A 27,912-nucleotide genomic window follows, 5' to 3' on the forward strand; every position below is an offset into this window, starting at 1 on the left:
TATTCCAGGGTGCCTCCCAAGTTGGCATTTTCCAATTGCCCGACTTTTCCAGGTTTTCCCCAAGTGCCTTTGCAAAGTTCCCCGAGTGACACAGAACTTTGTTTTATGTCAAGACAGGCTGATATCATGTCCGCTGCTTTGACTGCTTAGTAAGCATGTCAAAAAAAAATTTTTTTTAACTACTTAATGCAGTTTGAATAGTAAGGAGTAGTGTTTATATTATTCAAAATAGAAAACTGAAGGGAGGGGTTAGTAAAATGCACAACAAATAAGATATCTTCGAAAACAAAAATGGTAAAGCCCATTGCCAATCAAGTGGAACATTTTCAAATATGAATAAAAAGAGATGCATACAGAAGCAAATATTTTCGAAAATGAGTTATTTCTATCAACTGATAGCGAGCTCAGTGGTATGAGGCCTGAACTTTGTCACAAGTTAGATTCTCTCTCAACAGTTGGTAAGTCAACCTCAACTGTCCTGACATACTCTCAGCCTGTGCACAACGCTTAACTGCTACATTTCACTGCTTTAAAGAGTTTATATTGGTTTGGATGAGGGGTAGCTGCATCTCGCCATCAGCCAACACTGTGTTTTTCGAGCTCAAGCTCCTTCAAAGTAGCGGTGGCACGCTTCATTTCTCATTCATTCCTCGATGCTTAAGTTGTTTCTGTTCTCATACTCCTTCCACCATGTGTTCCCCCTCCGGACCATTTGAAGCACCCTCTTGGTCAATTGTAGGTCAATTGTAGCATTTGAAGCATCCTCCTAATCAATTTTTCTGACGTTTCATGGCCCGTACAGCCGCGAAACGTCAGAATAATCGGGCAGTCCGAAAAAATGAATGCATATCTTTTACTGCCCTTAAGGGCTCAAGTCGCCATAGGCACAATCGAAAAAGCTCTGAAGGTCTGCCAGTACACTTATTAGACATGTCTGTGCTCGTACTGTGAAAGGAGACGGCAGGTGCATGCCTGTAAATTAGGGAATACGTACTGTGTGCCATTGACCATTTGCAGAAGTCAGAGCGCCAACTAGCACAAAAACGGGAAGTTGTGCCTCGCCACTTCGTTGGAAAACATCTGGGCTCGAGCCTTGCTTTGGTATGGCGAAATCGAGTGGAGACATGTTTGCAGAGCTTCTTTCACGTTTTGTGAAAGCATTGACATTCTTTGGTTTTACATATGACCTGCCTTAAATATGATTGAAGAAGACTTCATTCTCTTGTCATTTTTGCAAACGGGATGGACAACTGACTTCTCAGAGTGCCGGATAACGAGCGAGAATGCGTGAGGTTATCTGCATGCCAACACTTCGTCCATTTGTCAGGCACAATGCGGATAAGCTTTAAAAGAATGTTAAGTTAAAAACATAAAACTTAATGTAAACACCGCAGACCCTGCATTTGGCCTCATACGAGCTACATGCATGGCATCCATGAAGTCGGGCATCCCCGTGATTACAGCATGGCTCACAAAAGCCATTGGCGACATTGCCGGAGCGCCCTATGAATGTGTGGCCGGGTGAGCACTTTATGCCTGTCGCATTCCCCGAACTCTTAGTTGTTGCATGAAACCGTAGATGCACATGTGCTAGATTGCAAATTGGGTATTCACTTTGTGCTGTTTAGACAAATTGCTGTGTTGCATGCTTGTAGTGTACCAAACCGTATCCCCAATTTCGCATGTGCTATATGTATACAGCAGGTTAGCACGGTGTCTACCAAGTTGACATTTCCAAATTCCCTGAGTTTTCCAGGTTTTTCCTGAGCACCTTTGCAAAATTCCCTGAATGAGTCAGAACTTTGTTTTATGTTAAGACAGGCTGACGCCATGTTGCCCGATGCTGCCAATCTCTAGTAAGCATGATGAAACAAAAAAAAAAGACTTAATCCAGTTTGAAAAGTGTGGGGATGCGCAACTCTAACGCGTCCCCTGATACATTGTTTTCCTGCATAGCTTCTATCTCCTGTAATTCGGTATGGTTAAAACGCAGTACGAGAGATGGCGCGAGTGTTGCGCTGCTAACGCCGCCTCACGGCGGGGTTACTTGGGCGCGAAAAGGAGAAGGCGCTTCCTCTTTGGTTCGGGATCGGCAAGCTGCATGGACGTTCCGCAAGTGCACCAATCCATGCTTCTACGAGACCGTCTCGTGAGGCCTCGTTCAAACGCGCCACCGTTCGCGTGACCATACGCATGAACGACCAGGCTTTGGGATCCAGCATGGGGCTAACATATTCGCTCGTTATCCGGTCGTGGTGAGTCGGACTTCTTACATTTGTCGCACGCCCATCGGCATGTTTTGTGGATAGCAACTCGGCTAGCAGGCATTGATCTAGGAAAGGTGCAATAAATGTCCTGGTGATTGTTTGCACTACTGTGTTGTCATTCCTTTGTCCCAAGAGCACGGATGAGAATCTAGCAATAGTAAGGAGTAATATCTATTTTATTTAAAAAGAAAATAGAAGGAAGGTGTTAGTAAGATGCACAGTGAAAAAAAATGGTAGAACCCATTCCAAATTTAGTTGAACATCTTCAAATACGAATGAAAAGGAGATGCATACACAAGCAAATATTTTTGAATATGAGCTATTTCTATCAACTGATAGCAAGCTCATCGTTATGAGGCCTGAACTTTGTCACTACTTAAGATTCTCTCAGCAGCTGGGAAGTCAACCTCAACTGTCCTGACATACTCTCAGCTAGTAAACAACATCTCAGTGTTGGGTTTCACTGCTTTAATGAGTTTATTTGGTTTGGATGAGGGACACCTGCATCTCGGCGTCAGCCAACACTGTTTTTTTGAGCTCAAGCTCCTTGAAAGATGTGGCGGCACGCTTCCTATCCCGTTCACTACTCAATGTATAGGTCCTTTCTGTTGTCCTCCTTCTGCCACGCGTTCACCCCATGGATCGTTTGAAGCATCCTATTGGTCAGTTGTACAGTCAACGTTCGATTTTTCGGACTAACTAGGGGCCGCAAGAACATCCGAAAAATCGGGCAGTCCGAAAAAAATGAATGCATGTCTTAACTGCCCTTAAGGGCTAAAATTACCACAGGCACATCCAAAAAAGCTCTTAAGGCCTGTCAGTACACTTATTAGGCATATCGGTGCTTGTAATGTGACAGGAGACGGGGGTGCACGCGTGTATAATTAAGGAATACATACTGTGTCCCGTGACAATTGCGCCTTCCCACGCTTATGCTTCACCGCGCAACACTGCTGTAGTGAGGCAAAGCTAACTTTCGGAGACTGGCATTACGCAACGCGCTGTGCTCTGCGAGCTTCGAAGCCAATCGCGAGGATTACAAAGGCGGAGTCAGTGCCATTGCTGACAGCGGCGAATTCTTTCAATGAAAAACAAGGCACCGCACGGCAAGAAGCTTAAAGCGAACGTAGAAGCAGCTAGGCCTAACGTTGCCGCGGTGGCGGCTACGGCCGCCAGAGGATCTGCGTGTGAGAATGGCGGTTCGAGGCGGCGAGATAATCAAAATGACGGCGGTGGTGGCTTTGATTAATGCCATTTCAGACCTGCAGTCAGGGAAATATAGATTGATATGTGGAGTACGTGTTGGTGCTGCAAAGCCATGCAAATTATCGGGCATGTCCAAAAAATCGGGCGTCTGGAAAATCGGTCGTTAACTACTCTGGCAATACCTCGCCGATGACACGGCGTCAGTGACGATTCGTTGCGATTCCTCTGCTAGAGCCAGCATTAACACGACTTTCGTTCCCTTTCAATAATGTTACAGCTAATTTTCCCTGATAGAAGCACAAATTCCCTGAGTATTTCCAGACTATTCAAATTCCCTGAGAATTCCCAGTTTTCCCGGTTGGTAGACACCCTGCTTCACGTGTAAATACTGTAATCGGGCCATCCTTAGAATACGCTTCAATAGTATGGCACCCGCACACAGCAAACCTTATCGATATGTTTGAATCTGTTCAAAATAAAGTTGCACGGTTCATTTAGTCATTTTATTCTCATTATGAAAGTGTATCTTCCCTTAAACGAAGTCAATCTTTCACCACTTGTCATGCGCAGAAAATTTTCCTGCCTATCATTTTTCCACAGGTTTCCACAGTGATTCGCCATTCTATCGAACCTTCATTCACCCGGCTTCCTACATTTCCACCCGCATTGACCATGAACATAAGATAAAACCTATATTTTCGCGCACAAAAAGACATCAGTATTTGCCCCTTGTTTTGTCGATCAAGGAGTGGAATTTTCTGCCTGCTAGCATTGTCGCTCACACACAGCAATCAACTTTCCAATCTGCTTTACTTGCTTTCCTTGAACCCGATCACTAATTTTAGTCATATTAACATTTGATTCTGTATAAGCAATACGTAGTGCTTTTGACATGTACATGTTTTTTTTTATATTTATTCTGTGGTCTTTGCTCTATTTTTTTATAACTGACTGCTTTTCCTTCATCCCAACATGTTGCTTCGTTAAGAAAGACCACTCTTGTTCATGATTACTGTATGCCATCCCCCCTTATGTAATGCCCTTTTGGGCCCTTAAGGTATATAAATAAATAAATAAATAAAACAAAAGTCCATACAAAGTCAATCTGACTAGGAAAGTAGTAACATATTGCTTGGTGAGTGCAGTTAAATTTATTAATAATGCATTTAGTGTGCTGATGCGATGGTTCTATATACTGAAGATGCATCTGCAGAATGCATGAGATTTTAAGGAAAATGCATTAGAACTTCATTAAACTGTACCCGCTTAAGCCATAGTTTCTTATTAAACACAGTTGAGACGAATCCCCGACTCAGTTACCCCCTTTATGTAATGCATTTAGCACCCACTTAAGCCACTGCGGTACATCATGTACTTGCCAGTTAATGCATACTATTCACTTCTTTTCAAATGTCCGTCATACTCCTCCGTTGCAGTCTCACACTCCTGCGGCCAACCAATTCTGCACGAGGCACGCCATGTGTGAGCTACGCATGGCATGCGTACGCACAAATCTGTGGCCATTGCAGAAGCCTAGCCTCCGAGCAGTCCACGCACAATCTCGGACTAGTAATCTTGGAGGCCATGGCGGAGCGACCTAGTGAGATCCTGTTGCCTGCGAGAGTGCTCTCACGAGATCCAGCATGACACTGTTGCTGGCAAGAGCACTACCTACTGAACTCCAGACCTGCATAGATGTCCCCTGCCCAGCACGACTAGTCTACTTCAACTATTTTTCCACTTTGGACAGAACATACAGACAGAGTGGTGCTAGTTCACTGTTCACCTGCTCACTGTTCAACCTGTTCTCTATAGTCTGCATCCACAATCTATTCCAACGCTTCTGCTGCAATTTCGGCAGGCACAAAGCACTTTTATTCTAGGTGAATTAATTAACAAATATAAAAAACAAGATATGCGAATGTTGTGCGTTTGAATAGTGAGATTAAAGAAGAAGAAGCGGTGCAAAAAAAAAAACGATGAGCACAGGTGGCAGCTGCAATGCTAGACTGCATAACTTTCCCTTTTCTAGCCTCTGTGAGAGACTGAAAAAATTGTTTTAAAAGATTCCTAGGATAAACTAGCTTTCTTGAGTTTGCTACAGCTAACCTAATATAAAAGGTTGCATTAGGATTTATTGCTGTATGCTGTAATGAAAGACAGAGGATATGGTAAAATTTCTCACAGGTAATTCCTGCACCCGATTATGCACGAAATTCATTGAGTCTGTTTCAAGGAAAGGTGAGCATTTTTTCATTACTGTTTGATGTCTAGTCTAGGTGAGTTGAAAGCTTGCAAGAGGGATTCCAGTGTTTTAAAACGTGCTGCACTGCAGACCTTGCGTCATGGAACTCTTTCCAAACTGCAAAGCTACCTTTTCTGCATGGTATGCTGGCAGCATAATGGTGATGCGAAAGGTACGTACACAGTAAAGCTATGTGCGCAATTCTCGTTTTGAACCTGCAACACACTCACGGGCAACTTTTAAGAGTTTAAAGTAGTGGTAATCGTTTGTCGTCGAACGTTACAGTGGTTTCCAGTTTCTAAAAAGCGCAGGAGCGAACTTTTTGATGTAAACAATGAAACTGGTGCGAACATTACGAGCTCTATAAACAATGCGACTTCACGTGCAAGAGCTGTGCGGTTTGTTGCTGTGTGAAAAAGGCAATAGGAGTGGCTATTTAACGCTATTTTAGAGAGCAGCGGACTGCACACACCGACATTTTTCATGGTTCGGGCAGTCAACTTTTGCAGCGAAGTGACCAATCAAAGCCTTGTGACGTCAATGTGAATGTGTTCGCAAAAATCATCAACTATACAAGCAGTTTGTCACAACACAACAGCCGCCAGTCTAATCACAACGCCGCCCCAGTCAACCGTAGAGTAGTCGACGAACAGGTCGTAAAGGTGACACCAACGGCCAACGGTTGAATGAGAGTGGGCGCAGGCAACTCCCATAAAGGTCAGTTATTTGTGCAGGCCTGGAGTTCGAATAGGTTGTGGGCAAAAGCATCACGAAAACCACGAAGTGTCCACATGTGTGCAGTTGTTTTGTTCACCGGCTGCATTGCACGTGAGCTGAACTTCGCAAGAGTGACCTGCGAATGCTGCGTGACCGTGACAGGACATTCGCCTGAACTTCGCGACAATGTTCTGTGGACACTTCGTGATCGTGACAGGACCGCGCAATGTCAAACAGACAAGTCTCGCGTGATAAGCATCAAAGAAAAACTGGAGATCATCAATACCATCCAACATGGAGCAAGAAGTCCGTGTTGTCATGGGGGAAAGGCCTGCCACTGGCTACTGTTTGTGGCACTTGGACAGCGAGAGAGAAGGTGCCGAGTGGTGCATCGTCAAACCTCAAGCGTTGTTTAAAAGGCTCAAGTTACCCTCCAGATGTCGAGGAGGCTTTGGTGCACTGGCTAAATAATGCGAAGGCAAAAAACTTGCGTGTAACCGAACCCCTCCTTAGCGAAAAGGCGCAGTGCTTAGCCATACAGATGGGCCCCTTCAGTTTTGTTTGCAGCAGTGGCTGGCCGGCTAGATTTAAGACACAGTACAATTTAACCACAAAGGTTGTTTCTGGTGAAGCTGCAGCAGCAAACAAAAGCTGCACGAAGGACTGCGCCAGCGGCAAGCTGCAAATTATTTTGCGAGAGTATTCCCTGGAAGACACATGCAACATGGATGAATCGTCACTTTAAGATGATGCCGAACCGAACTTTTAGGGAGAATCGTGCACAGGTGGAAAACAAGCAAATAGAATATTGGTTGCATTTGCGATGAACATGGCAACAATGCAGAAGCTGCCACTCCTCGTTATGGGTAAGAAAGATATACATATATAGCATGAAAAAAATATATATTGTAATGATGGGGTGCGTTTATTTAAAGATGAGTTGATGAAAACGCGCCGCGCCAACACTCAGCTGCTGACAAGCGCACTTCATTCTCCTTTTCCTCTATTCTTTCTGTAGCTTTAGCGTTAACACTCCTCCCTTCACAGACGAAGGCCGCTGGGCGAGTAACTGTTACATCCACTCGGAGTCACGGGGATGACAGAGTTTCAGGCAGGCGACGTGAACAAGCTGCGTCTTCTTAGACTGGTAGCCATTAAAAACAAGATGAGAAATCGAATAGGTCACATCACTTAGGCGATTGGTGATGACGAAAGGCCCGGTGTAACGAGCCAGAAATTTCTGGCACAGGCCGCGCTTGCGAAGTGGTGTCCAAAGCCATACTATGTTCCCTTTGTCATACAACATATTGTTATGACGTGAATTGGCGTTATGGCCAACGTACAGAGCTGAGCTATGCGGTGTGCTTCCTCAGCGTGGCAGAAAGTCTGGGCAATAGAACAGTCTGCATGAGCAGTAAAAGGTAGAATGGTGTCAAGGAAGCTGCGGGGTGGTCTGACACAATGATGGAAAGTACTGTAGGAGATAGTTTCATGCTTTGTAGTGTTGTAGGCGTATGTGATAAAAGGCAAGATATCATCCCAATTTTTGTGCCTGGAATCAACGTACATCAAAAGCATGTTGGTCAAAGTTCTGTTAGTGCACTCAACGAGACTATTTGTCTGCGGGTGATACGAGTTCGCGTGGTGAAACTGGCAAGCACAGAGACGCAAAAGCTCTTTGACTACGTCGGCCACGAACTGACGACCACGATTACTCACAATAACATGAGGGGGTCCATGATGCAGTATAATGGAGGACAGGAGGAAGCTCGAAACATCAAGAGCCGTGGCCGTTGGCATCGCTGCGGTTTCAGCATAACATGTCAGATGGTCGACGCAGACTATAATAAAACGGTTGTCGTTTGTTGAGTGCAGGAATGGGCCGAGAAGGTTCACTCTAACCATTTCGAAAGGAGATGGTGGCACCACAGGGTGATGGAGTCCGACCGGAGCAGTATTAGGGCGCTTAAATTGCTGGCACTTGTTACAAATGGCCACACACTTTTCTGAATCCCATCGCATACTAGTCCAGTAGAATCGGCCCTGAATGCGGTGGTATGTTCTAGTGAAACCTAGGTACCCAGCAGTCAAGTCGTCGTGCATAGCACAGAGCACGTGAGTGCTCAAATTCTTAGGGACCACTCAGAGGAGGTGGGCACCATCAGCTGCATAATTCTTCTTGTAGAGCCGGCCATGTTGGATGACAAAGCCATTTTTACTTGTTGGTTGAGCAGCTGAGGCGAAGAGGGCATCCAGGCTGTGGTCATCATGCTGCTCTTTCCGGAAAGTAGCCAGGTCGGGAAAAAGAATGTCGTCGATGGCGGCCAGAAACTCATCGAAATTGTCAGCGTCACATGCACTTGTTGGTAGAGGGAGCCTCGAAAGACAGTCGGCGTTCACATGATGTCGGCCATTCTTGTAATGGACTGCAAAGTCAAATTCCCGCAAACGTAGCGCCCATCGAGCAAAACGGCCAGGCGGGTTGCGGAGACCAACCAACCAACATAGTGAATGGTGATCAGTAACGATCGTGAAGCAGCACCCGTAGATATGGGAGGAACTTATGGACTGCAAAGACGACAGCGAGACACTCTTGCTCAGTGACGGTGTAATTTTGTTCGGCCTTGCTCAACGAACGGCTGGCATAAGCAATGGCATACTCGGCGACACCAAAACGCTGGATGAGGACGGCACCGAGGCCGATTTCACTCGCGTCGGTGTGCAATTCTGTTGCGGCAGGGGTCAAAATGGCGAAGTATGGGTCCGGAAGAGAGCAGGAACTTCAGTTAACGAAATGAGGAATCGCAATCTGCTGTCCAGGTGAAAGGGTTATCCTTGCGCAGCAATGAAGTCAGAGGGTAGGCAGTATCGGCAAAGTTGGGCACAAAACGTCGGAGGTACGAGCAAAGACCCAAGAAGCTCCTCAGCTCGTGTTGTGACTGCGGTTGTTTAAAGCCGCTAACTGCAGCAACTTTCTGTCGGTCTGGTCGCACCCCCTGCTTGTCCACTACATGTCCAAGTACTAGTGCCTCTCGTTGGCTAAAGTGACATCTCTTAGAGTTGAGGGTAAGGGCAGCTTGTTCAAGGCAGGTCAGAACAACGTCCAGTCAATGGTTGTGCCCTGCAAAAGTGCAGCCAAAAATTACGACGTCTAGATAACGCAAACAAACCTCCCATTTCAGGCCGTGCAGTATTGTGTCCATAAACCTTTCAAATGTTGCAGGTGCATTGCACAAACCAAATGGCATGACGTTGAATTCAAACAAGCTGTCTGGGGTCACAAAAGTGGTTTTCTCTTTATCAGCTGAATGCCCGATTGGAGATCTACAGATGAAAAGTAGGATGCGGAATGAAGGCAGTCAATAATGTCATTGGTCCAGGGAAGTGGATACACGTCCTTTTTCATCCCTGAATTGAGACACCGGTAGTCGACACAAAACCTCCAGGACCCATCTTTCTTTTTCACGAGGATGACTGGCGCAGCCCAAGGGCTAGAGGAATCTTGGATGACACCCTTGGCTAGCATGTTGATGACCTGCTGAGCGATGACCTTGTGCTCTGACGTGGACACGTGCCAATCCTGTGGCGAGCCCGCATAGTTGGAATGCGAACTTTGCTAGCATTCTGTGCGAAATCAAATAATGACGCATGCTTGCTAAGGTTGCTGACCAGTGCTTGACGCTTCTCTGAAGACAGTGACTTGTTGATCATTTTTAAAAAAGGCGACAAGTCTTCAAAGACACCATGGTCAGCCCCGTGCTCTCGGGATTCGTGTGACATGTCATCAGTTAAGGCGCCTATGCTGAGACCGGTATCGACTTCAAGAGGCAAGTAGCATACCGCTGGGTAGCACCGCGGACTGGAAGGCTAAATTTGACACCTACAGTGTAGTTGTTCCGCAGGCCAAAGAGAGGATGCATTGAGGTACAAGCACACTTTTCTTGACAACTATCGAAGGCACAGGCTCTACAATTGCATCAAATGTATCGGCGTCAACACTGCAAGCAGCAACTCGAACTCTGGATAAGGAACATGCTGGTAGGACAGCATCTTCAATGACGGCAAGAGCGCGTGAACAGGTAGCAGGTTGGCTGGCAAGAGGAGAAAGGAAAAGCTTGCCAGTACTGCAGTCAACAGTGGCACCGCACTGTTGTAGGAAATCAAGGCCAAGAATTACGTAGTGAGTGGATTGAGGAGTGGAGTGGACTGGACTGAATTACGTTGTGAGTGGATTGAGTGGATTTCTTCGGCCTCGTCTTTGTAATCACGCTTAACCAACTAGCCCACCAGCACATGCTCAGGGATTGAGCAAGCAGTGCAAATTCGGCTTGATACACATTATCGGAGAAATAAACGTTCACGGTGCACACTCCAATAAGTCGGAGAAACTCTCCCCTCACAGCACGAAATGCATTAGCGTTATCCCAGCGAAACATCACTCCATGGCCTAGTTGGGTTTTGAAATCCAGGCTGATAACAGAGACACTCGCTCCTGTGTCCACTAAGGCCAACGTAGCAACCTTGTCCACTAAAACACGAATCTTGTTATGACACATGGTGACTGGCGGAGGCATAGGGGCATGTACTTCATGATGACTGGCAACCTCCCTCCATTGGTCGCACCACCTAGTTTCCCGGCGGCGGTGACGTGAGACGTCGTCATGGAGGTGGAGGCCTACACTGGCGTGAAGGCGGCGGCATCAAGCTCCGCACAGAAGCTGGTGAGTCGCTACGGTAATTCGCCTGGTGGTTTGTCCTGCTATCAAAGTCAGAAGGCCAGCGTGTCCCGTTGCCGTGCCGATTGCTACGCCGATAAAAAGTGCATGGTCGCTTATGGAACGGGGGTGACGTGTGACGGTGATGAGGACAAAATCTGGCGACATGACTGCGAATACCACATTGGAAGCAGATGGGGCACCCACGGGATGCACCGAAATTGTCAGTAGTAGGACAGCTGGCACGGCTGTTCCACTCTCGAGAAACTGCAGGTGGTCTAGGTGAGTAACCGTCGTGGAACTAATAACTGGGATGCGTGTTCATAGTAGGGTTTGGCACTCTTGAACGAGGAGCGAAGTTGTAGGCGTCTACAGAGGCGGCGTTGATGGACGTCTCACGGCAGTCGCAGTGAGAAAAGGGCTCTTGAGCCGGCGGAGTCGAGAGGGAAGCCACCTCACGTCGATCAAGCTCTTCGCGCACCCCTTACCGAATAACTGACACAAGGTCGGATGGAGCTGGCACCACATCAACACTGGCAATGTTGGTTATGTTGGGCAGGCAGCCGAACTTTGGTGTGATACGCTGAGCTTTCAAGGCTTCAAATGTACGGCAATGCCGAAGGACGTCACTTACGGAGTCCAGACTGTCTTTGTCAATGAGAAACTGGTACACGTCCTCGACGATCCCTTTTAAAAGATGATCAACTTTGTTCTCTTCTGTCATCTGAGGGTCCAGGGCCTTGCACAACTTAAGCACTTCTTCGATGTACATCATGCAGATTTCACCGGGAACTTGGGCTCGCTGCATTAGGGTTTGCTCTGCACGTTTCTTTTTAGCTGCCGGATCTCTGAAGCACTTCCTGATTTCGTCTACGAACTTTTCCCACATGTCATGCTTTCATTGTCATTTTCAAGCCCCACAGACACGATTCCCTTGAGGAAGAAGGCAACGTTGTTAAGCTGGGCAATGGTGTTCCTGCCATTGAACCGACTTGCACGTTGATAAAAGCTGAGCCATCTGTCCACGTCTTCCCCAGCTTTTCCGGCGAAGGTTTGTGGTTCGATGTAGGGCTGCCATGGGTAGCTGGAAAAAGGTGGCGGGTTGCCGCCGTCGGAAGCCATCTTCGGTGGCAGACCGGCAATTCGGCGACTTCGGCGAAGCTCCACGGTTGCTATTTCGAGGTTGCTATTCCATGGATTTCGAGGTTGCTACCGACATGCTCGACAAGATTTGCGTATGTATTGTTTGTTTCTGACAATAAAGCATCAGTTGTTAGTAAGCGCTCATCCGTGTCTCTTCTTGTGTCGCCTGTTTGGCGCTTTTTAGTACTTCAGTAATATGCACCAACTAGCCCAATAAAAAGTTCTGCTGAACTCTGCCACAAGTGAGATTCTTTCTCAACAGCTCGTGAGTCAACGTCAACTGTCCTGACATATTCTCGGCCCGTGCAGAACACCTCAGTGTTGCATTTCTCTGCTTTAAAGAGTTTATTTTGGTTTGGATGAGAGACACCTGCATCTTGGCATCAGCCAACACTGTTTTTTTGAGCTATTTGCTACCGACATGCTCCACATCAAACGTCATGTAAAACATGGTAGTGCTTTCACCAAAGCAGTACTCTGTAATGATACATATCACTCAGAAGTAAAATGGAAGTAATTTAGGTTATCAGAATGTTCAATTTACCCTAAGCTAAATGTAGAGGTCCTTTCTGTTCTCGTCCTCCTTCCACCGCACTTTTGTTCCACGAACTATTTGAAGGATTCTCTTGGTCAGTTTTACATTCAACGTCCGATTTTTCAGACTACCTAGAGGCCGAGAAAACGTCCGAAAAATCGGGCAGTTCAAAAAAATGAATGAGTCTTTTACTGCCATTAAGGACTCAAAACGCCACATGCACATACGAAACGGCCTGCCATTACACTTATTAGGCATATCGGTGCTCGTACGGTGACATGGGATGGCAGCTAGACGCGTATACAATTAAGAAATACATGCTGTGTCCCGTGACTATTGCCCCTTCCCATGCTTGTTATGCTTCACCGCAACACTTTCGCGTATGCTTCACCGCGTAACATTGCTGCATTAAGGCGAAGCTGATTTTCGGGACCCGGCATTATGCAACGCGCCATACTTCCCTAGCTTCGAAGCTAATCGCAAGGGCCACCAAGGCGGAGTCGGTGCCATTGCTGACAGTGGCGAATTCTTTCAATAAAAACACGGCACTGAACGGCAAGCTTAATAGCGAATATCGAAGCACCGGCCTAGCGTTTGCCGCGGTAATGGCTACGGCTGCCAGCGGATATGCATGCGACAGCGCCGGTTCAAGGCGGCGAGATAAACAAAACGGCGGTATTGGCTTTGATTAATGCCGTTTTGGACCTGCGGTCACGGCAAGAAATCGGGAGAAACGAACGGCGAAGAGTTCTTTCGCCCGAAATTTCAGCTGTTCTTATACATTGACTCTATGGCATACATGGTGGTGCCGCGAAGCCGTCCGAATTATTGGGCGTCCGGAAAGTTGGTCGTTGATCGCACACTGGAAAGTCCTCCAGCCGACACCACGGCATCAAAATGCGATTCGTTACGATCCTTCTGTTACTCAAGCCAGCACTACCACAACTTTCGTTCGCTTTCAATAACATTACAGCTAATTTTCATGATAGAGGCACAAATTCCCGAAGTTATCCCTGAATATTTCCAGACTTCAATATCCCCGAGATTTCCCAGTTGGTAGACACCCTGATAAAGTTTATTGATGACATTCCATTCCAAGTGAGGCAGAAGAGAAGAGCCAATTGCTAGATCTATCAATGAATAACTCTTGTGTTGGACGCTGTAATATCGGCTCCATCTTATTAAACAGGCAGGCACTTGAGGTCAGAAGAAAATTTTCAATGAATCGACCTCTCGTATCGCATCACGAGTCTCCCCACATCGTGGTATGAGCATTAAGATCACCCACGAGTATGTAGAGGTCCGGAAGTTGATCAATGAGGTTATAGAAATCACTTTTGCTGAGATGATAGTTAGGGGGTATGTACAGAAAACACACAGAGACCAGTTTATTGAAAAGGATTGCCCGAAGTGACACTGCCTCAAGGGGTGTATGAAGGGCAACATGTTGACAAGCTACAGAATTGTCAGCAACTATTGCTACAGTGCTGGAGGCATTAGCCACGTCCCTGTCTTTTCACAAGATGGTGTAGTTGCGAAGAAAGTTAGTATTTGTAGGTTTAGGTGTGTCTCTTGAGCGCACAGCAACTTAGGATTATGTTTCTGTAGGGGTTCTCTAATATTGTCAAGGTTATGAATGAGTCCTCTAACATTTCATTGCAGTATTTGTGTCTCCATTATGATAAAATTGTTTTGTGCTGTGTGTTTAAGAGACAAAGTTGGCTCATGGACCATTTCCAAGTGCCGTGACACGCGAGCTTTGTCTTTTTGGAATGATCGCAAGAATCTCACCGCTCCTTAGGCGCTGGTGGCATCGTTTGGCTGGTGGTTGTGCCTATCGCCTCTTGCGAGGCGCTGGACAGAAGAGCACTGAAGCTTGACTGCTCAACAGTGCTTGCACTGATGCACTGCTTGACCTGAAGGCCTCAACACATTGGAAGAGACATCGGCTTGGAGGTCGATGGTCCCTTCTGCTGGGGCGGTGGAGCAGCGCTAGCTGCAGCCGCCAAGGGGGCAGATGGCGTCACCACCAGCTCACTGCGTGTGGGCCAGACAGCCACTGGGAGCCATTGTGGCATTGCCTCTGTAGCATCACTTCAGCAAAGCTGTTTGTTGGCAGGTATGCCACCCACCTATGAGCCTCTTCAAACATTATATCTTACTTTACTTTGATTGTGACTATTCCTTTTTCTTTCTTCCAAGACAGGCATGACCGCAAGTATGCGGCATGGTCACCATCACAGTTCACACAGTGTGGAGCGTTTTTGCATGTTTCAGAGGCATGGTCACCGGAACTACATTCTGCACATGTCTGCCAGCCTCTGCAGTTCTGGGAACTGTGGCTGAGACACTAGCATTTGAAGCAACGAAGAGGATTTGAAACGCATGGCCTGACCTGTAGCTTTACATAGCCAGCCTCGAGTGTCTCAGGCAGGATGCTTGAACAAAAAGTGAGTACTAGATGCTTGATTTTTATCTCCTTACCATCGTGCCTTAGCATAATTCTTTTGACATTGATCACGTTTTGGTCACTCCAGCCTTTCAACAGTTCAGCTTCTGTCAGCTCCATCAGGTCATCATCGAAGACAACACCACGGCTAGTGTTCATAGTTCGGTGTCCGGATACTGTCACTGAGATTTCCCCAAATGACAGTGCTTTAGGAATATTTTCAAGCTGTTTCGTATCGCGGAGTTCCAAAAGGAGATCACCGCCAGCCATTTTCGATGCTTTGTAGCCTGCGCCAAGAGCTTCAGTGAGACATTTCGACACGAGGAAAGGACAAATCATTTTCATGGTCTTTTCCGGTTTGTCAGACTGGATGACATGGAATCTGGGGAAATTTTTCGATTTGTTGCTAAGAAATTGAAAAATGTTTTCAGTGTGCGCTCGTTTCTGAGGGCGATCAGGGACTGGGGGGAAAGAGCTTGCCATAGATGCATGTTTATTTTCGGCAGTAAAGCCAGCCACCCACCGTGGAGCCCTATAAGGGGGTGCTGCTGGGCCTGTAAAAACAGGTCCTACAAAAGCCAGCTGTACATTACTGCTATAATCAAATATGACATAACCTAGGTTGGCTATTCATACAAGGTTACCCCTTGCTGTCAGGAAAAATTGGAAGTAAGAGGGAGCCAGGAGAAAACAGGAAAGATGGAAAGTGAGAGAAAGATGATGGTTGGAGGGAGAGAGAAACAAGAAAAAGCAGCTGCCAATTTCTCCTGGGTGGGTCAGTCCGGGGATGCCGTCTGCATGAAGCCGGGGCCAAAGGGGTATGTTGCCACCACCAAGGTGCCGTAAAGGTCCGAACACAAGGCATTGGCTGAACTCCAGGACCCCCTTTTCCCCAGATATGGCTAAGCTACACATGGTTAGACGTGGGATGGTACAGCCTTCATGTGCTCAGGTATGTGATGTTGCAATACATTAAACGCCTGCTGACACAGACGCCCCCGTTGGGTTCATTTCTGCTCTTGGCGCTGTCTATTTCTGAGCTGCTACTCTGCTCGTACTAAACTTATATTTGTTTGCTGCATCCACTATGGCAGCAATGCAGACTTTCACAAAACTGTAATGACGACACTGTGATTGTGTCGACCACAGGGTTTAATGTGCTTGCAACTAGCAGGTGAATTGTACGTCACCGTTTTTTGAGCCCACAAGATCACGTGTCCAGTAGGTTGCAACAGCGCTTCCTCTAACTAAATGCCTGCAATGTGGGCCAAAAACTGCCTGCCTTTCCCTCTCCCTTTTACACTTGCCCACTTGGTATGGTTACTGCAGCTGCCTCGTGGAAGACGCTTGCAACACACTGGAGGCTGCGCTGCCGGTAAAACTCGAGCAGATGACAGCACATTATGATCTATGTGTAAAAACACAAAATTCACACTATTTCCTCATTCACTCAGCTACCACCATATGTTTTGCTCAGTAATGTGCCATTGCTGCGTGCCACAATGCTTGTTTAGTCAGAGAACAAGACACCCGGGCATGCCTTTCGAAAACCTTCCAACAGCAGTTTGCGTAACCAGTGGCTACAGCAATTTCGAATAAGGATTAGGTGCCATCAAGTTACCCCATCGTGCTCTGTAGTGTGCAATCAGGAGCACCACGTCGTGGTCACGGCTCGCAAACACGGCAAGGTACCTCCAATGGAAAAGGAAGCGATGTCCAGGCATCTAGTTAGAGGGGGCACTGGTTGCAACTGCTGCAGTACAGTGCTAGTTTCTTATGGTTTTGGAAAAGCATTTTGAAGTAACACTAAAATCAAACATAATTACCAATGCTATCATTAATTATTTGTCACATTGGAGCACTTACGGTTTCATTCAGTGATTATGACGCACAGACATCTAAGGTCAAAACAAATAAAGGTCAAAAAGAAACAAATAAAGGTCAAGAAAAAAGGTTTTGGTGTCAGTGGTCCTTTAACCACTTCGCAACCAAAAAAAATGTAGGTATGGAAATGAGTCATCATCATGATCAGCCTGGTTACGCCACTGCAGGGCAAAGGCCTCTCCCATATTTCTCAAACTACCCCGGTCATGTACTAATTGTGGCCATGTCGTCCCTGCAAACTTCTTAATCTCATCCGCCCACCTAACTTTCTGCCGCCCCCTGCTACGCTTCCCTTCCCTTGGAATCCAGTCTGTAACCCTTAATGACCATCGGTTATCTTCCCTCCTGATTACATGTCCTGCCCATGCCCATTTCTTTTTCTTGATTTCAAGTACGATGTCATTACCTCGCGTTTGTTCCCTCACCCAATCTGCTCTTTTCTGATTCCTTAACATTACACCCATCATTCTTCTTTCCATATCTCGTTGCGTCGTCCTCAATTTAAGTAGAACCCTTTTCGTAAGCCTCCAGGTTTTTGCTCCGTAGGTGAGTACTGGTAAGACACAGCTATTATACACTTTTCTCTTGAGGGATAATGGCAACCTGCTGTTCATGATCTGAGAATGCCTGCCAAACGCACCCCAGCCCATTCTTATTCTGATTATTTCCGTCTCATGATCCGGATCCGCCGTCACTACCTGCCTTAAGTATATGTACTCCCTTACCACTTCCAGTGCCTCGCTGCCTATTATAAATTGCTGTTCTCTTCCGAGACTGTTAAACATTACTTTAGTTTTCTGTAGATTAATTTTTAGACCCACTCTTCTGCTTTACCTCTCCAGGTCATTGAGCATGCATTGCAATTGTTCCCCCTCAAGGCAATATCATCAGCGAATCGCAACTTACTAAGGTATTCTCCATTAACTTTTATCCCCAATTCTTCCCAATCCAGGTCTCTGAATACCTCCTGTAAACATGCTGTTAATAGCATTGGAGAGATCGTGTCTCCCTGTCTGACGCCTTTCTTTATTGGGATTTTGTTGCTTTCTTTATGGAGGACTATGGTGGCTGTGGAGCCGCTATAGATATCTTTCAGTATTTTTATATACAGCTCGTCTACACCCTGATTCCGTAATGCCTCCATGACTGCTGAGGTTTCAACAGAATCAAACGCTTTCTCGTAATCAATGAAAGCTATATATAAGGGTTGGTTATATTCTGCACATTTCTCTATCACCTGATTGATAGTGTGAATATGGTCTATTGTTGAGTAGCTTTTACGGAATACTGCCTGGTCCTTTGCTTGACAGAAGTCTAAGGTGTTCCTGATTCTATTTGTGATTACCTTAGTAAATAGTTTGTAGGCAACGAACAGTAAGCTGATAGGTCTATAATTTTTCAAGTCATTGGTGTCCCCTTTGTTATGGATTAGGATTACATTAGCGTTCTTCCAAGGTTGCGGTACGCTAGAGGTCATGAGGCATTGTGTATACAGGGTGGCCAGTTTCTCTAGAACAATCTGCCCACCATCCTTCAACAAATCTGTTACCTGATCCTCCCCAGCTGCCTCCCCCCCTTGCATAGCTCCCAAGGCTTTCTTTACTTCTTCCGGCGTTACCTGTGGGATTTCGAATTCTTCTAGACTTCTCTCTTCCATTATCATCGTGGGTGCCACTGGTACTGTAGATATCTCTATAGAACTCCTCAGCCACTTGAACTATCTCATTCATATTAGTAATGATATTGCCGGCTTTGTCTTTTAACGCATACATCTGATTCTTGCCTATTCCTAGTTTCTTCTTCACTGCTTTTAGGCTTCCTCCGTTCCTGAGAGCATGTTCAATTCTATCCATATTATACTTCCTTATGTCAGCTGTCTTACGCTTGTTGATTAATTTCAAAAGTTCTGCCAGTTCTATTCTAGCTGTAGGGTTAGAGGCTTTCATACATTGGCGTTTCTTGAACAGATCTTTCGTCTCCTGCGATAGCTTACTTGTATCCTGTCTAACGTAGTTACCACCGACTTCTATTCCACACTCCTAAATGATGCCCACAAGATTGTTGTTCATTGCTTCAACACTAAGGTCTTCTTCTTAAGTTAAAGCCGAATACCTGTTCTGTAGCTTGATCTGGAATTCCTCTATTTTCCCTCTTACTGCTAACTCATTGATCGGCTTCTTATGTACCACTTTCTCCCGTTCCCTCCTCAGGGCTAGGCTAATTCGAGTTCTTACCATCCTATGGTCACTGCAGCGCACCTTGCTGAGCACGTCCACATCTTGTATGATGCCAGGGTTAGCGCAAAGTATGAAGTCTATTTCATTTCTAGTCTCGCCGTTCGGGCTCCTCCACGACCACTTTCGGCTATCCCGCTTGCGGAAGAAGGTATTCATTATCCGCATATTATTCCGTTCCGCAAACTCTACTAATAACTCTCCCCTGCTATTTCTAGTGCCTATGCCATATTTCCCCACTGCCTTGTCTCCAGCCTGCTTCTTGCCTACCTTGGCATTGAAGTCGCCCATCAGTATAGTGTATTTTGTTTTCACTCTACCCATCGCCGATTCCACGTCTTCATAGACGCTTTCGACTTCCTGGTCATCATGACTGGATGTAGGGGCATAGACCTGTACAACCTTCATTTTGTACCTCTTATTAAGTTTCACTACAAGACCTGCCACCCTCTCGTTAATGCTATAGAATTCCTGTATAATACCAGCTATATCCTTATTAATCAGGAATCCGACTCCTAGTTCTTGTCTCTCCGCTAAGCCCCGGTAGCACAGGACGTGCCCGCTTTTTAGCACTGTATATGCTTCTTTTGGCCTCCTAACTTCACTGAGCCCTATTATATCCCATTTACTGCCCTCTAATTCCTCCAATAGCACTGCTAGACTCGCCTCACTAGATAACGTTTTAGCGTTAAACGTTGCCGGGTTCATATTCCAATGGCGGCCTGTCCACCACTGGAATATGGCGGACAGGCCGCCATTAATGAGTAACTGTGTTTAAAGCTTAATTACTCTGGAGCTGTTAGAACTTCGCTGTGTTTCTCATTGCATCTGCAGCTTCACCGAGCTGGGGGAGAGAGAGCTGAGAGAGTGAAACCAGAGTACAAAAATAGCATCGCGCCACATAGCGATGCGGCGAGAGTGGGTGGAGCCTAGCGGGGAAGAAGGACCGGAGTACACGCGAGCGAGAAGCGTGGCCCAAATGCGTGCTCTCTCCTGTACCGAGCGAGGCAGGAGGGTCAGGCAAAGGAGGAGGGGAGTTCTCCGGCAGCTGCTAGGGTGCCTCAATGTCCTCTTTGCCTGCCGCTCCGGTGAAGACAATCATTGTGTCTACTACAACGTTAGCCATGCGAATCGCGGACGCCGTAGTAGATGCCTTTGACAGATGCCGTAAGGACGTGTTGCCAGCACTCGCGTGTCTTGTGTGTGGTTTGGCCCTACTTTACTGGCCTTTTCCCAGCTCCAATGATCTCTGGTGTTTGCGATAGCAGAGCCACGAAATTTTTTCGCACTATTTCAGAAGCTCACAGAAAAAAAATTAGTGCCATACAAATCATTTCGGAGCCAAAATGCTGTGTCCACTAAAGAGGACACTAGTTGTGAATACATCTGAGTTGCACGCAATGGCTGCCTCAGTTAAGGTATGGCACCCTCCTTTAGAATATGGCAAATCAGTTCTGCGGAATCCCGCACAGTGGAGAAAGGTCCATGAAAGAGAAATTGTCATCCACCTGAATGTAGCAATCCCTGGCCAGGACAAATTTTTCCTCTACTGTGAAGCTTTCTTTCCGAGAAACCCGCATGGGTTCCCTTTGTAGCTTCGTGCTACAATTCGGGTGGGTGACGATTTTCACTTTCACCTCCTTTAGAAGCAAGTTAAACCATGCAGGCTGACAAACTGGCATGGTTTGAATGCCTCGAAACTTGGCTTTAAAAAAAGTGCCCATAAATGTGAACACTGTTAGCGAACAGGAAGATTTGTGAGAATGCTCGCAGCCATTTCCTTTTATTCTTAATAGGTGCCACAGCCGAGGTGCAGGCTGAGAAAGATGTGCAAAATTTTTGTGCCTCGCCACTTTTCGCTCAGGAGCACCTGGCTTTAGAAAATGCATCCACAAATCTCCACACTTGGAGCGAAGAGGTTAAAGTTCGTCACAGTGGTGATATCTCTACCTTACTGCAAGATGAAATTCTTCCTAACCATGACACAGCTCCACCTACTCGGCAGGTGCAGCACCATTGCTTTCATCTTTGTGAAAGGCTGGCACCATGCGGTAATAAAACCCTGTACAATGCTTTCGAGAAACAGGCTGCACAGTCATCAGGAAAGATTGCACAGGCATACTCCTGGCTACAGACATGAAAAGCATGAATAACTCCGGTTGTCACACTTATCAGCATGCTTGTGACAATGAAACCATCAAAGTCTTTTGCATTTTGAGATGACTGAGAAGTGCTCATGGAAGAGAAGCCTTATGCACCCACTTGTGCACTCAAGTGACAGAAACTTTCCTAACACAACAATTAAACAACAGGGGGCATTTTACAATGTCTATAGAGGCGCTCTAGTATAGTACTCACCATGGTTCCCTGCATCAGCTTGGCGGCCGACTTGAACTCGGCTGTACGGTCACGACTTGTCATTGTCGAGATGAAGGTGGCAGCACACACGGACACAGGGAGGGCAAAGCTGTCCTCGTGGTCTGTGCGTGAGACAGTGCGTCTACGGCGTGCTATCATTTGGGTCCAGCTCGGAGCATCCTCAAGGAGCGGAGGCCAGCACTGCACAAAGCAGGCCCTGAACTTATTGCAAACTACATGTTTCCAAGCACCAGTCAAGCTGTAGTCTTTAAAGAGTCACTCACATGTCGTTCAAAGTGGGTGGAATATGAACCATGTCGCTGGCATCACCTACAAGCAAAAGGTGGGCGAGGCTGCTCGAGTTGACACCAACAGGTGCCACCCACTTACTATCCTGGCAAAGTATTCTTACAAGATGCAATTTCCACATATATTTGCCAGAAAGATTTCGGTAATCAGCACAGAAAATAAACGGTTCAAATTTCACACCCGAGCCACAACACCAGTATGTTAGTGTGACATCACCCAGTTTCTTTTTTAATTAATTAAATTATAGGGTTTTAAGTGCCAAAACCATGATATGATAATGAGGCATAACATAGTGGGGATTAATTTTAGCTCTTTCAATCTAAACAGAAATACACGCGTTTTGCCCCATCGAAATCAGGCCACCTTGGCCAGGATTGCACCCGTAACTTTGATCTCAGCAGCATGATGCCAAAGTAACTAGGTTACTATGCTGGCAGGAGATGAACTTTCTTGCTACAAACTTTTTACAGCATGTTTGACTTTACCTCCTTTAGAATGCTATGTAATCCTTGTTCATTAGTAAACTATCATCTAGCTTCAAGCAAGACTCAAAATTTGTTACATCAGAGGAGAAAGTGTGGGAACTTCAACTTATTTTTCTTTCATGGCAAACAGTCTTGAGTAGCTGCATGCTTTTCATTTCACGGAAACCAAGTAGTTAGCCTTCCGCTTCACTATTTGTGTCATGCACATAACACAGAAGCAAAGCAAGGGATGTCCCCTCCGAGGCTCTTCCACAAAGAATGCCACACTAGATTAAATTTGAATGTCCCACAATTTCACTGGTGTACGTTGGCGTAAAAGGTTGCAGAGGACACAATTGTCACTGCACGATCTGCACAATGCACTTAACCATTTGCAATGTCCAAACCATCTGAGAGGGCACAGACTGCAGCTGATGGAGCCACGTACATGTGCATCAGGGATGGAAGCAGCCAAGGAAGTTCTGGAGCAGGTCTGGAGCATGAATTGTCCATTTTGGAGCAGTAAGTATGAATTTTGGAGCAGCTTGGTAAAAGTCAATATGAGTGAAGTACAGGCATATGAAGAAAAAGTATTCCTTATTTTAGTTTGCAGACCAGATGGCAGACCAGTGCTGCAGAAGCACGCAAGGCGAGCAAAATTCATGACAGGGAAAAATTCCCATCCACCTGACTGTAGCATGAAGCTACAGAGGAAACCCATACAGGTTCCTCAGGAACCACCATTACATTACATACTGTATGTGCCTACCAAATGTGGCCAAGAAGAAAATATCCATGAGCTTTCCACAAACAGCGCTCAGGCTACGTTCATACTTGGTTTCGGAGCAGGCAGAAGCAGCAAAAACTTGAAAAAATCTGCCAACCTAGGTGGCAAAACGGGCGGAAAACCAGGCAGCAAGCCAGATCGATCTCGGACCGATCTTTCGTCACGCCGAAGCAGGAAGCTTTTTCCGCTTTACCAGAAGCTGCACTAGCATCTAAAGATCTAGTCGTAAAACTAAAAATCTTCCGTAGTTCATTGCGCATTTTTAGGAAGAACAACAAGCTAAAAATACTACAACTATGTCTTCTTCCTCCTCCATGGTAGACGAAAGTTACAATACATGCTGCTGCGCAAAATGATAGCTCATAGAGTCTCACTATAACACCTACAGGGAAATCTGGCGCCACTGTCTATGGGAGTTTCTTAAGGGGCACCGTGCCATCATGGAAATGACGGTATATGTGTCTGTGAGGCATGTGTTGGCTGGTGTTATAAGAGGCTTCATTTAAAACGTGTATATGGCTACACAAATAACGTGTTCTTAAAGTAAAATCTTCATGAAATGTTTCCATTCATGCAAATTACATCTTTACTCACCTACAATGCATGTCAAAGAGAAGGAAAGCAAGAACAGATGACAAACTGTTTCAAAGCGAGTGCGAATCTTGTCTGTCCTCCAACTTTAGCGGCCCGGCCCGCTGATACTTTTTACGTATCATATAATTGTACACATTAATGTCTCATAGTTAAACAAAACATGTTTTTGTGTAATAATAAAGCTAAAACAGCTTTTTACGTGCAGTTGCAGTAGAAAATGAGTAATTGTGACAGACTGAAGGGTGCTTGCCTGGCTCTTCGAGAACGATGCCAATCCGAAGTCACAATATACCGGCATTCCCATGTACACCCCAGTGCAGCAGCGCCAGATTTCCCTTTAGGTAATATAGTGAGAAACTATGTGATAGCTTTTAATAACTGATGAGTCGATGAATGAACATACTGCTTGAAATGGTGTGATGAACAGCGCCACCACGTGGTCAGATGTATACACACTAGATGGATGTGGGGAGAAAGCCATGAGTGGACATGAGTGGAAAATAATTTTCACCCGCTTCAGCCTTTCCGCCCGCTTGCCGCTTCCGACGTGTGAACGTAGCCTCACTATGTTCAAGGCTACTGTTAATGCTAGTCGAGGTATTTTTTTTTTCATTGTGAACAAGCAAATAATATTTAACTTTAATGAACTAACATCTATTACCTTACTTATTCAATATGGTGTCAATGCAAACATTCTGGAAAAATGTGGTATTGCCGATAACAGGGGACATAATGACCTAGGCCTTGTGTGGTCGTTTTTTCCGACAAAAGAACAAAAAAGCCTGCGAAATTTTTTTCAAAATCTGCAATGCAGGGACAATGAGCCCCTGCATATGTAATATAAGTGGTCCCAGACATAAACATTGTCATCCATGCACTGTGTATATTGTCATGTAGCAGTGAAGGTGAAGAAGGCAGCAAAACTGTGATTAACGAAACTAGCATTTTATTGGGCGAACTTGTGCCCTCAAAAGCAGCCTACACTCAAAGAACAATGATACTGGCGATCGTCGAAAATCTGATCAGCGACTCAAGTGCGTTGGCTTTTATAGATCAGTCGTCGAATGTTCCAGAGCAATCGGCGGGATCCGCGTGCCTTCCACAAAGTTCTACATTATTCGCATCGCGCACAAATGCAATCAGATTACACAAGCTTCAGTTCCGGACAGCGGATGGAACCATCGATAACATTCCGGAAACTTCCAATACATGCAGGCGCATGCTGCACTGTGCGATAACATTTGTTAGGCGGGGAAACATGTAGCCCGATAAAGACAAACAAGTACACGTGTCAATACCCCCTCTTAAAAAGCATCGATCCAATGCTGCAAACAAACAAGAGTAATAAAGAAAAACACCCATAGCAAGGAAAACAACAAAATAAGGAAGTTCGTCAGCATGCGTAAAAGCGTTTAAGGCGCACCACGTGGACCACTTCAGATCATGCGCGGTGCCGCTGTGAATGTGAAATGCCGTCTAAAACGACCTCATAGTCCAGTGCGCCAATACATCAGATGACCTTGGAGGGTCCGAGAAATAGTGTCGCAATAGTTTCTCATTCAGTCCTTGACGTCGTATTGGGGTCCAAACCCAAGCCCGGTCGCCAGGCTGGCACTAGACGTAACGTCGTTAGAGGTTGTAGTGTGGGCTGTCGGTACGCTGCTGGTTCTTGATCCATAGGCGGGCAAGCTGTCGGGCTTCTTAGTCGCGCTGGAGATAGGTAGCGACGTCACAATTCTCTTCGTCAGTGATGTGCGGCAGCACGGCATCAAGCGTCGTCATCGAGTTTCTTCCGTAAACCAGCTTAAACAGCGTGAACTGTGTCGTTTCTTGCACCGCCGTGTTGTAAGCGAAGGTTACATACGCTAGAATGGCATCCCAGGTCTTGTGTTCAACGTCAACGTACATTGCTAGCATGACGGTGAGGGTCTTATTCAAGCGCTCCGTGAGACCATTCGTCTGAGGGTGGTAGGCAGTTGTCCTCCTGTGGCTTGTCTGGCTGTATTGCAGAATGGCTTGGGTAAGCTCTTCTGTAAAGACCGTTCCTCTGTCGGTGACGAGGACTTCAGGGGCACCACGTCGCAGCAGGATGTTCTCGACAAAGAATTTCGCCACTTCGGCTGCGCTACCTTGCGGCAGTCCACTTATTTTGGTCCACGATCCACTTATTTCCGGTTGTTGACGTCAAAAAGGGTCCCAACAAGTCCATACCAATCTGCTGAAATGGTCGGCAAGGAGGTTCGATTGGCTGTAGTAATCCCGCTGGCCTTGTCGGTGGTGCCCTATTCCCCCCTATCCATAAACAGCTTTGCTGTTTATGGATAGGGTTCTGTCCATTTTTCGTGTCTATCAAAAACCTGTGTGAGCGAAAAATATCATAATCAGCACTGGCTCGTGCCACTGCTTGCATGTTCGTCGTCACCTTCTTCCACAGCTGGCTCCATTGACGCTCATCATGCCAGCGTTCCTATAAAACACTGCAGAAAAAAATACTTTTTTATATTCTTACTTATATTCTATACTTATATTATACATGAGTGGTTCGAGGAACCCTCCACAGGATTCAGTATTGCGACCAAACAACACAGTTGAACTATAACGTCTGTTATAAAACTGATGTATTCAGAAACACAAGCCTGAGCACCATTCTAGTAGAAAAATCCACATACCCTAGCCAGCTGGAACACTGCTGCCAACAAGCAATGGGAACGTGCATGGAACGCAGATTACCCAGAACTGCTAACAAAAATCAGCCCCCAATCCCAATATTGGAGAAGGCTGTGAGTGTAATGCAAGTTCAGTACTGTGGCAATGCTGTGCACTGGTTGGGCTCACCTCCTTCACTACCATAAGTAAACAGTAGAGCACTACCTGGACAGCACTTTACAATCACACACCTAATCACACATTGTGGTTCCTTGCAGCGTACTGGTTCCGTACACTACGACAAAATGCGCACCTTGGCATTCTGACACTGCATCAGGTCCTTAAACTAGTGCGAGTATACTTTTCTGAAAAATGTTTCCTCTTTAGGTGTATTGAAGTGCCCTTCAAATTTTGCTAAGCAGCAGTGCGATTTCCTCATATGCTTCATATGCTCATTCACTTTTCTCATCATAAAACATGAATAAGTACTTTTTTTTATATTCCCAGCCACTTAAAGCTAAGTTTGTTGTGTGAAAGTCATAGACTAACAAGGCACGCAGCAAAGAGCAGGCATATTGCATTGGCGACGCTGCTTGTGCCTGGACTGTCCTCCTCATTTTCACTATGAGCCACATATGCATTTTGCTTCAAGATCTACAGACTTAACCTCATTACAGCTACTCACAGCAACCATATCATTTTCTTTAGATTTGATAAAACATAACCTGCGCGTCTCTTCTTTCATTTGGCTGCAATTTCATGGAGCGTAGCAGAGACCAACACATGCTGCCTGCAGAATGCTCATTTCACTGCAACACCTAGTCACGGGGCAGTTATTCCCCTGCAAGGCTGTGCAGAGCTTTTCTGCAGTGCACATCGGCGCTTGAATTCAATAGAGAGAAAAAAAATTTTTTCCTCCTTCTGATTTGACGAAGCGTGGTGCCCTCACTGTGCACCTTGAGGAGGTGTCAAAGGATCAGTATGGCCTCAGAGACTGTGTGAGCCAGCAGTTTTTGCTCTGGCCGCTCCATTTGCACAGAGAGAGCATGCAAGCTGAGTGGTGGACTTGGCCGGCTTTTTCTCCCCACTGAGGAATTTTCATGCCTGGGGAGGCTTTCAGGCACTCTAGTTGGCTCCAGGAATGTTGCTGCGGCTTGGATAATGCAAGAAAGAACTGCTTTTACACTGCTACGTGATCCCCTACCGATTCAGAAATGAAGCCCGATGGTCTACGATGGGCAAAATGCATGCTGGCGGATATTTGTTAACAAATGTGTTCATTATTTTTCCCACACATACACTCCCACTAAGTTCATCTTGACATGTAGAAATGAATTAAATCTGCAGGAGTTCCATATG

At 46.1% G+C, this 27,912-nt stretch overlaps 1 protein-coding gene across 1 annotated transcript in view; it reads right to left on the reverse strand.

The window, feature by feature from the left end:
- Syx5 (syntaxin 5) overlaps positions 1–27,912 on the reverse strand; it is a 177,117-nt gene that overhangs the window by 142,030 nt on the left and 7,175 nt on the right. Inside the window, exon 2 of the mRNA XM_050182368.3 lies at positions 21,754–21,954. Within this exon, the coding sequence (XP_050038325.1) occupies positions 21,754–21,912 (159 nt within the window). The 5' untranslated portion in view covers positions 21,913–21,954. The remainder of the gene's footprint in view (positions 1–21,753; positions 21,955–27,912) is intronic.

This window comes from Dermacentor andersoni, chromosome 7 (assembly GCF_023375885.2).
Source record: "Dermacentor andersoni chromosome 7, qqDerAnde1_hic_scaffold, whole genome shotgun sequence".
Classification (NCBI taxonomy): Eukaryota; Metazoa; Arthropoda; class Arachnida; order Ixodida; family Ixodidae; genus Dermacentor; species Dermacentor andersoni.